The sequence below is a fragment of the Brachypodium distachyon genome, chromosome 1 (assembly GCF_000005505.3).
Source record: "Brachypodium distachyon strain Bd21 chromosome 1, Brachypodium_distachyon_v3.0, whole genome shotgun sequence".
NCBI lineage: Eukaryota > Viridiplantae > Streptophyta > Magnoliopsida > Poales > Poaceae > Brachypodium > Brachypodium distachyon.
The window spans coordinates 67,660,740-67,672,012 of NC_016131.3; the positions used below are offsets into that span (position 1 = coordinate 67,660,740).

The following is an 11,273-nucleotide window of genomic DNA, read 5'->3' on the forward strand; positions in this document are numbered from 1 at the left end:
AAATAAGAACTGAAATAGTTATGGCCAAAAAACTGATAGAGTGAACTTTGATCACCATCCTTCTCTTAGATTCTCGACATAAAGAATGAGTAAAAAGAGTTTAGAGAGGTTAGAGAAACAGAATTCATGGGAAATATAATTTATGAACAACATTGATACAACACACGTCTCTATCATGCCATGAAAATTAGAAACCAAAGCTGATATACACCTCCAGTAACATTTACCAACAACAACAGGTTTTAAATTTGCTACTAATAAAAATCATTGTCCCTTTCCCGTGGATTAAATTTGCATTTGAAACTTGGTGACATGATAAATGCATATCATAGTACTAATCTCAATTGATTTCAGGCTTTGTTCTTGATCTAGACATGCAACGACCCTAACATTGGCATATCAGTCTGTCACCTATACCTGGGCATGGGTGGCCCGGCCAAGCCCGACGTCCCGGACCGGACTCGGGCCTCACTTTTCAGTCCCAAGCCCGGCCCAAAAGCCCGAAAAACGGGTATTTTTAAGAAAAATAGGTATAAAAAATCATTTATTTATTCCGAAAATAATTATTTTAATGCTTAAATGGCCTATTTAGGTGTATCGGGCCGGGCCGGGCTCGGGCTTCAGGTTTTTCCATCGGGCTTTTACGAAGCCCGGCCCGGCCCGGGGTTTGCCCAGGTATAGTGTCACCCTTGCTCGCAAAGACTTAAATGATGAGGCTATTGAGGAAGATGACACTTCCACCGCCGATGACCATGGAGCCGTGCCAACAAACAACAACAATAGCCAAAATTTCACAAGCTCCTTGGCGGCACCAGATCCATCGTCATCGAGATTGGTATTAGAGTCAAAGGACAAAAATTTAGGTGGCACCGCATGCAAGAGCGACACCAAAACCTAATCGACAAACTCTTCCCAGAAACCGCGGACGGAGACCCAAGTCTCCCCACCCCTCCGTCAGCTCAACCAGGAGGGAGGAGTCTGTCAAACTCGCTGGCAGGAGCCCTTACTTTTAGAACCCTAACCTTAGACACCATGGGAGGAGTCGAGGAGACCTTACGGGCTTGTAGATGTCTTTTCCCAGATTTTTCTATAATTTGAATGTTATTGTTTACACTAATTCCTTGAATTTTTTTAAAGAAAAATAGTCGCCTAAAGAAAGAGATAAGATCACAAAAGTGGTACTTCATGCCTTCATGGCATGCAACCCACTGTATTCCTCACGGTGCAACTAGTGCAATTGAGCTCGAAAATGTCCACCTAAAACGTCATGAAAAAATCTTTAAAAATCAGTATACACACACGACATCCATCTATCAAGTCCCAAATTTCGAATTCAAAACTTGACAACTACAACTTGGAAAAAAAAAATGCCATGAATACTCCCTCCGTCTCATATTAAGTGACTCAAATTTGTCCAAATATGAATGTATCTATGCCTAAAACGCGTCTAGATACATGTAATATAAAGTCACTTAATATGGGACGGAGGGAGTAGTAGTTAATTCAATATGGCCATGCCGAATTTGTTATTTTTTCCCTCTATGGTTTGAATTGGGATATGGAATTTTGTGAAATGTTAGCCGAATTAGGCCCTGGTTGTTTGGTGTTGGCGGGTAAAGCCCGAACAGCGAATTTGTGGCACCCTAGTTCGGACGCTTGGCTCAACAAGGTGTGCTCACGGGAAAGACAGCCTACTCCGAAGCCATCGTCATCCTCAAGTCCCTTTATCTGTCCGCTTCGCCCACTCCTTCGTGTGCATGATGGCGTGCGGTGGTCCTTGTCAGCACATGCTTCGAACAGTGAACTCGTGATGCCCTGGTTCGAGCTTTTGGTTCAACTAGAAGTGCATGTACGTGCGAGTGTTGTACTCGCCCGAGCCGACCTTCCATCATGCCGCCTACTTTGACAACCTTTCGTGTGGCGACACGACTTTGAAAGTCAGGACGCCTACGCGAGTCTCGAGTCTTCTTCACTTGACGACTTCGAGAGTCGGAGTATGTTGACCTGGGATGGCAAGGGAAAAGGGAAATAGTTCTCTCAAGCAAATGCCACCACCTCAGATGAGGGGGTGGGAGTTCTATTTATAGAGTTTGAAAGTTTATGGTTTACAAGATTGCCCTTACGCAATTTACGGTTATGCCACTAGCTGCTACATATGCACAATGCTACTTTAGTAATTCTCATAATGCTTCTAAGGCCCCTCATGGATGAGAGCCTCTTGGTAGGGAATTACATTGATGCCCCTGGTGACTTTCCTTGACCTATATGCTCATACTTTCGTGCGATGTATCAAGAGTTGTAGTTGTGGGCTCGGCTATGCAGGTTTAAGATGGCATCGCGTAGGTCTCAGGAAGTACTGGAGTGACGACAGACACATCTGTGCACCTAATAATAGGTATATATTATTCCGCGTTGATTTAGGGTAGGGCGTGGACCCTTTTCACAACATTTTGGGATTCTCCTTCGGCTTTTGCTGCTTCTAACCCTTAAAAAACATTTCTTCCGTTTACACATGAAACTGAGAAGCACGTCCAGAACTTGTGAAGAGAAGCACCAGCTTTATGTGTAAACGGAAAAAATGGCTGAGCAGTCGTGGCACCGCAAGACCGGTGCAGCCGGCACACTCTTTTACGGTCGCACGTCGTAACAACGCGCCAGAAAATTGAGTCAGACACGAGCTCGACTGCTCGAGGTACCGAAGTGTGAAAAGGGCGCGTAACAACCAACCAGAGCGCGAGCCTCTTCTCAAGTCCCGATCCCCACCGGCCGGACGACCACCCCACCGCCGTGCTTGCGTAGGATCCGGGCAAAAAAGCTTCGTCCGCTCCAAGCCTCGAAGATCACAGCGCACCCACCACCCCGCCACGGTGCGCCTTGTCTGTTCCACCATTGAATCGGCGCATGCCTCGCTCGCTCGCCGGTGACCTCACCGACCCGGAGATGGCGCAGCCCTACATGAAGAAGGACGACGACGAATCCGAGAGTTTGTTTTCCTTCTCCCCTGCTAAACCCTGCCCACTCCTCCTCCTCGCGCTTCTCCTACCTTGGCCTGGCCTACTGATCTGGCTCGGCCACGGTACGATCCGGGGACGCGTATGAATGCCGGATCTCGCGACGATCTCACGCCGTGTGTCCTGCGCGTGACGTTGCCGTTGCTGTTGGCGGCGGTGGTCGTGCGGTCGTGTGACGATGCTTCGCTGGTGGGAGCGATGGTCTCGGTGTGGGCCTTCGTGGGATCTGGTTCTGAATTGGGGCTGGAGTGGTCGGATTCAGCTGGATCCGCACAAACTGAACCTCATCTGGCGGTCGGTTACGGCGTCCCTTACTCTTTGGTCCGTCCTCAGGCTAAGCGAGTAGCGAGTTTCTCTGGCGATTGACTAGGGGACGCGGACTCCGGTGGTCCCTGCCAGCCGGAACCAGTTCGCCCCACGTACTGCTTGGTCTGCGCACAAATATTTATATCGTGGTCTCGTGGATGCTCTTTAGCCTATTTGTTTGTCTGGACAACTAGATTGACATGAAATACATGTTATTCTTGACATGAGAATTCTGTACACAGTTGATTTCTATGTATCCTGCATGAATCAGTGGACTGATGTTGCAACTAGAGCTTATATTTGGTCACTGCTTGGTCCGTAAGGACACCAGGGATCTGGTCTGCCGCCAGGTCTCATAGCTGACATGTTGTGAAAACAATGAATTGCTTCTGTTTCTGTTCATATATCTTTGCCTGGTCTGTTTAAAGTGGAATTTAGTGCTATTGTTTGGTGGTGTGTGGTTAGTCCTTTCTGTTTAACATCAATGTGATATAATGATAGGAAAATCGACCTCATTGATCGCATGTTTTCTGTGCCTTTTTCCAATAGTAGTGTGTTCCACTCTAAGACCACAAGAGTCCATGCTGCTCACTTGCTCAGTCAACATGGTCAATTCTGCAGCTGACCTTTTATGCATTTTTGGCTGGAGCAATTTGTATTGTGTGAATCTTGAGGAATACAACAAGGTTTTTTATTCCGGACTAAACAAATTCCTTTGTTCCTGATATCTCTGATTTTAGCCATGAAATTTTCCACTTGATGTTCATGATTCGATTGTTCAGTGTAGCCAAATGCTTTCAAGTTATGACATGTTTATTAACTGTGGAATCATTTGCAGTTGAGTACTCGCCATTTTTCGGGATTGAGAAGGGGGCTGTTCTGCAGGAGGCGCGGGCTTTCCATGATCCTCAACTTGATGCCCGACGATGCTCGCAAGTAAGAATTGCTTACAATCACTTCAATTTTCTCATCCTTCCTGATTGTACATCGAACTCTGTATTTTGCCCTCTTATTCTCGTGGTCTTTGCCCTTTTTGCAGGTTATCACCAAGTTGTTGTATTTAATTAATCAAGGAGAGACATTCACGAAGGTATGCCTGGGAACATCTTCAAGGACTTGTATGTGACAAATTATGCTGCAACACAGTAAAGCAATATTGATTTAACAATGTAATGTGTACCGATGCAAGCCACGGTGTCAAGCTAAATAACAAAAGAGCAATTCGATTTTGAGTATGTAATATTACCTTTTTTAAAAGAGCCACTGTGATATTGGTCTTGCTTTAATCCCCAATGTATATGTTCTGCTGCAGGTTGAGGCCACAGAAGTTTTCTTTGCAGTAACCAAGTTATTCCAGTCCAATGATGCTGGTCTTAGGAGGATGGTGTATTTAATAATAAAAGAGCTTTCTCCTTCATCAGATGAGGTCAAAAGAATGCTGTTTCAAGATGGACAAATTTGTTTCAATTTTAGTTTGGTCCATGTCTTATCATTCTAATTCGTTTGACTTTTTGCAACAGGTTTTCATAGTCACAAGCTCATTGATGAAAGATATGAACAGTAAGACAGACATGTATCGTGCCAACGCTATTAGAGTTCTATGTAGAATAATTGATGGCAACCTCCTTACTCAAATCGAGAGATACTTGAAGCAAGCTATTGTAGACAAAAATCCTGTGGTTTCTAGTGCTGCTCTTGTTAGTGGTATCCACCTCCTTCAGGTACTCATACAGTTGTTATACAAAGGTTTCTATTCCTCGTTTAAAGACACTGAAAATATTTTTATGTATAGGCAAATCCAGAGATTGTGAAAAGATGGAGCAATGAAGTGCAGGAAGCTGTGCAATCAAGAGCTGCACTTGTGCAATTTCATGGACTCGCTCTTCTTCACCAGGTACAAATTGTGTTTTCTTAACCTTTCAGTTAAGTTTATAACAAGAACATAAGGAGAAAGCAATAGAAAATTGACAGCGCAATAGGTTAGAATGCTTATTTACATGGTTTGCCATGCTGAGTATTTGTCATTTTCCCATAGGTTGCCTTGTGATACATACCCTATATTCTATTGATATGTATTGTGGTTTAACATATGGAACTGATGAGTAGGTTACAAGTTGTGCCTGCTAATATTTTAACAACAAATAGCACTTTGGGTGCGTTGCTTTAAAACTAGTTTTACTTGTTGTGTATACCTATACTTGGCCAACATTTAGGATTATCATTGTACTGTGTTTTACTATGTACAAACCTGTATAGCGGTGTAGGCAAATGCGAATGTTTATGAGCAAAACTATTATAGTTTCTATTAAACGGTGACCCTTGATGTTCAGTTAATGTTCTCAATGACTTGCAGACCAGACAGAATGACCGTTTGGCTGTTAGCAAGCTGGTTTCTAGTTTGACTAGGGGGTCGGTCCGCTCGCCCCTTGCACAATGTCTTCTGATTCGCTACACGAGCCAGGTAACCTATATTTACTAGTACTAGAACCTTGCAAAATAATAGTTGCTAAAAGCGGAAGGTGCAACTTGTTAGGTTATTCGAGAATCAAGCACAAACACACAAAATGGCGATCGCCCATTTTTTGATTATCTGGAATCATGTCTCAGACATAAAGCAGAAATGGTGATTTTAGAGGCTGCACGGAAAATAACAGAGATGGATGTCACAAGTCGTGAATTAGCACCAGCGATTACCGTGTTACAGTTATTTTTGAGCTCATCCAAACCCGTGCTTCGATTTGCTGCTGTTCGGACACTCAATAAGGTAATCCATCCATGTTGATCATACTTTGATACACACATATCATCTTGTATACACATCCCCTTTTTTACAGTATCCTGTGTCCATATATTGATATACCATTGTCTTGCAGGTTGCTATAACACGCCCCTTGGCAGTGACAAATTGCAATGTTGACTTGGAAACTCTGATGTCAGACCAGAACAGGAGTATAGCAACCCTGGCAATCACTACGCTTCTTAAAACTGGGAATGAGTCAAGTGTGGATCGCCTCATGAAACAAATTACCAGTTTCATGTCTGACATAGCAGATGAATTCAAGATAGTTGTTGTTGAAGCTATACGATCTCTGTGCCTGAAGTTCCCACTGAAGTATCGTTCGATGTATGTGAGCAACTTAATGGGGGTTGATAACTTGATATTATATTTGTGTTCTTTTAGTGCCTTGTCTTTTGGCTACTTTAAGTTGCATCCACAGTCCAGTACTTTGACTATTTTCTTTTCTCTAGGATGATTTTTCTGAGTAACAGTTTGAGAGAAGAAGGGGGCTTTGAGTATAAAAAGGCCATAGTTGATGCCATCGTTACTCTGATCAGTGCGATACCAGACGCCAAAGAAATTGGCCTTTTGCATCTTTGTGAATTCATTGAAGACTGTGAATTCACCTATCTTTCTAGTCAGGTACTTACAGTTCTTATACTATTGCTGTTGATTAAGCAATTATTCATTAACTTCCATGCTCCAGCTACCTAATGTATTAAACAGTTTTCTTTTGTAGTTCTTTTCTGATGTTCAAGACATGCATAATGAGTCTGCTTACAACTTCTGTACATATTTCGTGTAGTGATTACCTGATGTTATTTTAAAATGATGTGGCTGGTAATCAATTATTGCTATAGCGACATCTAGGACAGTAAAAAAGTTCAGTGGTAATAGTTTGGTAGCTCTGATTGTGTATGTCGTTCAGAAGCTTTGTGTGTCGCACTAAGGCTTGTTTCTCCCATTTTATCTAGGTGCTTTCCCTGTGCTGATTGTTTGATCCTTCCCAAAATACTGAAAACATGTTTTCAACATCCATAGCTAGAACTGTATGAAGTTGTACTTTCATGAAACTAAGCAGAGTATGGAGAACAACATTTCCCAGCAGATCCAGCTGCAGTCTACAAGGGTGATTTTGGTTTGTACCATACCATGTACTCCCTCCAATCCATAATAAGTGTCGCAGAGGGAGTACCCGTTATGCTATAGAGCACATTAAGTGAAAATTAAGGTCGATTGGACAACATGTCTGTGGTTATGAAGTTTGCCTAGGAGAGGTTTGGTTGATCATAGTTGAGATTTTTACTCGGCGAGGTCAACTATTCTTCCTCGTATTGAACAACTTTGAGCTGTACATTGATGTCATGTTTACAGTATGTCTCACTTGATGAAATTATGCACACATGTTTAACATTTCTAGGTTTTGTCTAGATATGTACATATATGGTTGTTCGCCGTACAAATGTATGGGCCTGAGTGTTATTGAAGTATTGAACCTATTTAAATGCTTAACCAGTACTCCTCCGTTCCATAATATAAGTCATATTAGGTTTTAGTCAGAGAAGACTTTGACCACGAATTACATTGTTAGTATGTGGTTCATATGACATGAAATTGGTATCGCTAACTACTAATTCTGATTTCATATCTTATAACCCACATAATAATAGAGTAATTTTTAGTCAAAAGCTTGTCTTAAAGACCTAATGCACCTTGTAATTTGGATTGGAGGGAGTATTTCTATTATTCTTCCTCATTCACCATGACGTTAAGAGGAACTGTTGGGTAGTTTTGTGAATTAACTTCAGAAAATTGGAGTTTGTTACGAAAAATAAAAGATTACCTGTTAGTTCAACACTTACTAGAGAATTGACCCTTACTTTCTCTTGTTGCAAGATATTGCACTTTTTGGGAAATGAAGGGCCAAGAACGTCAGATCCAAGCAGATACATACGCTACATCTACAACCGTGTGATACTCGAAAATTCCACTGTTCGTGCTAGTGCTGTCAGTACATTGGCAAAGTTTGGTGCCTTAGTCGAGGGATTAAAGGTATCGATAAAATCATGCATCCTTTCTTCCCATTCTTACACCACTTTGTTTTCTGTTCAGCATATTTTAACTCATGGTTTTTGTTTTTATCATTTTAGCCTCGGATCTTTGTTCTCCTGCGGCGGTGCCTGTTTGACACTGATGATGAGGTAAATTTGAAATTTTACTTCATTTTAATTATTTCCTTCTCGTGACATGCAAACCAAAAGAGAATTAGGTTTACAATTTTTATTAGCAGACCACATGTTGTTGGATTTACCTTAGCATTAAAAAATACCATTGTTACATGATGAATCTGGGCAATAATAAACACAATTGGTCTTTCTTGTTGTAGGTCCGTGATCGTGCTACACTTTATCTCCAAACCCTGAATGGTGAAGTTGCTGTAGGTAACACAGAGAAGGATGTGAATGAATTTCTATTTGGATCCTTTGATGTACCCCTTGCCAACCTGGAAGCAAGTCTGAGAACCTATGTATGTTTACAGTGAGCATTACATTTTGCGTGTTTAAAGTGAACCATACCCTATGATACTCTCTCATCTTCAAGAACTTAATAGGAACCATCCGAGGAGCCTTTTGATATTTCACTGGTGTCAAGAGAAGCCAAGTCACAACCACTTCAAGATAAGAAGGCCCCTGGAAAGAAGCCACCTGCTGGTGTTCCTCCCCCTGCACCTGTTTCAGCTGTTGATGCTTATCAGAAGATGCTTTCATCCATTGCTGAGTTTTCTGGGTTTGGAAGGCTCTTCAAGGTTTGGAGAGTTAATACTATTTGTTGCCTGTTTGGAAGAGTTGTGTTTTTGGTGAAGTTTTGATATGTAGTTCAAAGTTGACTTAAATAACAAAACTTTACCAAGAATACCATCCTTCCAGACAGCCCCTTTGATTTTGCACAAGTTCACATGCTAAAGTTCTCCTGTTCCTCCAGTCCTCAGAACCAGTGGAGCTGACAGAGGCAGAGACTGAATATGCGGTTAATGTGGTTAAGCACATATACGAGAGCCATGTTGTATTGCAGTACAACTGTACGAACACTATACCTGAACAACTGCTACAAGATGTAAGGAACAAATCTTTTAGCATTTTGTTGGAGGCATAATTGTCAACTGACGCTGAAGATTTCATAAATGGCTGTTGCTTTCAGGTTACTGTCTATGTTGATGCCACAGATGCTGAAGAGTTTTCAGAAGTTTGTTTAAAATCGCTTAAAACCTTGGCTTATGATTCACCTGGCCAAATTTTTGTTGCTTTCGAAAAGCCAGGACGTGTTCCTGCTACTTGTAAATTTTCAAATGTATTGAAGTTCACTGTTAAAGAGGTAAGGGTAATAACATTCCTCCTATTGTTGGATTCTAGTATGACCAATAATTCCTAGGTTTTCTGTACCATATGAGTTTTGTCTACCTTTGTTAATTGGTATTTACTGTCTAGGATATACCGAAAAACCTCTTTTCTAAAACTCTTTGCCTCTTTGATCAATATACAACATTATGGCTTCACCTTTTCGGAATTTTGAATTCTTCATGAGAAACCTGCTTCATCTGTTCAGACAAGTAGACTATTGTAAAATGATTTAGGTATATAATATAATGGAGCAGCCTGAGCTTCAAGCAATTATAAGCCATTGTCTGCAAAACAAGGCATTAACGTGACCAAGTTTGGCGCTAATCTTGTCATTCTTTGAATTAATGTTATTTCCCACTGTCAGGTCGACACATCTTCAGGAGAAGTTGATGACGATGGTGTGGAGGATGAATACCAGATAGAAGACCTTGAAATTGTCTCGGCTGATTATATGCTGAGGGTTGCAGTCTCCAACTTCAGGAATGCCTGGGAAAATATGGACCCAGAAAGTGAGCGTGTTGATGAGTACGGTCTCGGGGTTAGAGAGAGCTTGGCTGAGGCCGTAAGTGCTGTCACTAGTATTCTTGGCATGCAGCCGTGCGAGGTGAGCTTTCACTTCTCAAAATTAATCTCAGCTAAGCAATTTACCTGTTTTTCTATTCACTCTTTTGCCGTATCTTGGAGCATCAGCACTAACTGAAACCATGAATTTATGCACAGTGCGTAGTACTTTATACCTTCTACATTTATGTTGCTGTTCCTGTTCGTCCACCTCATGGGGAATGGGATGAGTGAAATGGGATAATTGACTAGCTGATGTACTAATCATAACATGCAATTGAACTGCATCTTCTACTTTCAAATGAATTTGGCTTGGCCAGACTATTTTGTAAAGTAGACTTAAGTTCAACACAAACAGTCAAACACACCCCAAAACTTTTGAAAAATTGAAAGGCTGCTAAATACCTACTCATGTTTGGCAGGGCACTGAGGTTGTACCAAGCAATGCAAGATCACATGTTTGCCTGCTTTCTGGCGTGTTTATCGGGGACGTGAAGGTTCTTGTCAGGTTATCATTCGGACTCAGCGGGCCCAAGGAAGTGGCAATGAAGCTGGCGGTCAGGTCGGATGACCCCGAAGTCAGTGACAAGATCCACGAGATTGTCGCCAGTGGCTAAAACCGGAAAACGGATTGTCTCGACTCCTGCTAAAACTTGTGTGGAGCCGGTAGATAGTCTTCATTATTTCCTGTTTTGCGACTATATTGTTATACTTGTAACCTGTTGATGTCTCGATGTTACAGAAAAAAAGAAAAGACAATAATCATCTTCCTTCTCTTCCTGGGAGTTGCTGCTTACTTGCTTAGATAGCGTATTTTGTGCCCCTTGTGTTCACTGCACAGCTAATATCTGAATATTTGTACTTTCGTAGAGTTTAGACTAGCATGGGATTTTACAAAAGTGGTTTGCGTAAGTTCGTACAGAAAACATCGTATAGCACTTCTCGTGGGATTATCAGCCTAGCGTATTTTGTGCCCCTTGTGCTCACTGCACAGCTAATATCTGAACATTTGTACTTTTGTAGAGTTTAGAGTAGCATAGGATTACAAGAGTGGCTGCGTAAGTTCGAACAGAAAACATCGTATAGCAGTTCTCGTGGGAGTATCTGCCTAGACTCTTCAGTCGCACGAACATTGGAAAAAATGTTCCATCGCCGGGATTTGAACCCGGGTCGTCTGGGTGAAAGCCAGATATCCTAACCGGACTAGACGACGATGGA

The 11,273-nt window shown here is 42.0% G+C and overlaps 1 protein-coding gene and 1 non-coding gene across 2 annotated transcripts; one reads left to right on the plus strand and one right to left on the minus strand.

Moving 5' to 3' along the window:
• Positions 1–2,689: 2,689 nt before the first annotated feature.
• LOC100836494 (coatomer subunit gamma-1) lies at positions 2,690–10,840 on the plus strand. The gene is made up of 18 exons (XM_003558375.4): positions 2,690–2,983; positions 4,156–4,253; positions 4,357–4,407; positions 4,630–4,743; positions 4,838–5,038; positions 5,110–5,211; positions 5,671–5,778; positions 5,851–6,081; positions 6,191–6,441; positions 6,567–6,738; positions 7,993–8,148; positions 8,247–8,297; positions 8,483–8,623; positions 8,708–8,902; positions 9,079–9,210; positions 9,295–9,468; positions 9,859–10,098; positions 10,478–10,840. The coding sequence occupies exons 1-18, from the start codon at positions 2,902–2,904 to the stop codon at positions 10,670–10,672; spliced, it is 2,694 nt and encodes an 897-aa protein (XP_003558423.1). The 5' UTR covers positions 2,690–2,901; the 3' UTR covers positions 10,673–10,840.
• Positions 10,841–11,199: 359 nt separating this feature from the next.
• TRNAE-UUC lies at positions 11,200–11,273 on the minus strand. The gene has a single exon. It is a non-coding gene; the product is annotated as a tRNA-Glu (tRNA).

Coding starts and splice junctions, on each gene's coding strand:
- LOC100836494 (XM_003558375.4), top strand. CDS start 2,902: ATGCCTCGCTCGCTCGCCGGTGACCTCACCGACCCGGAGATGGCGCAG. Junction 8,903..9,078: donor GGTTTGGAAGGCTCTTCAAG/GTTTGGAGAGTT, acceptor CTGTTCCTCCAG/TCCTCAGAACCAGTGGAGCT. Junction 9,211..9,294: donor CTGAACAACTGCTACAAGAT/GTAAGGAACAAA, acceptor TGTTGCTTTCAG/GTTACTGTCTATGTTGATGC.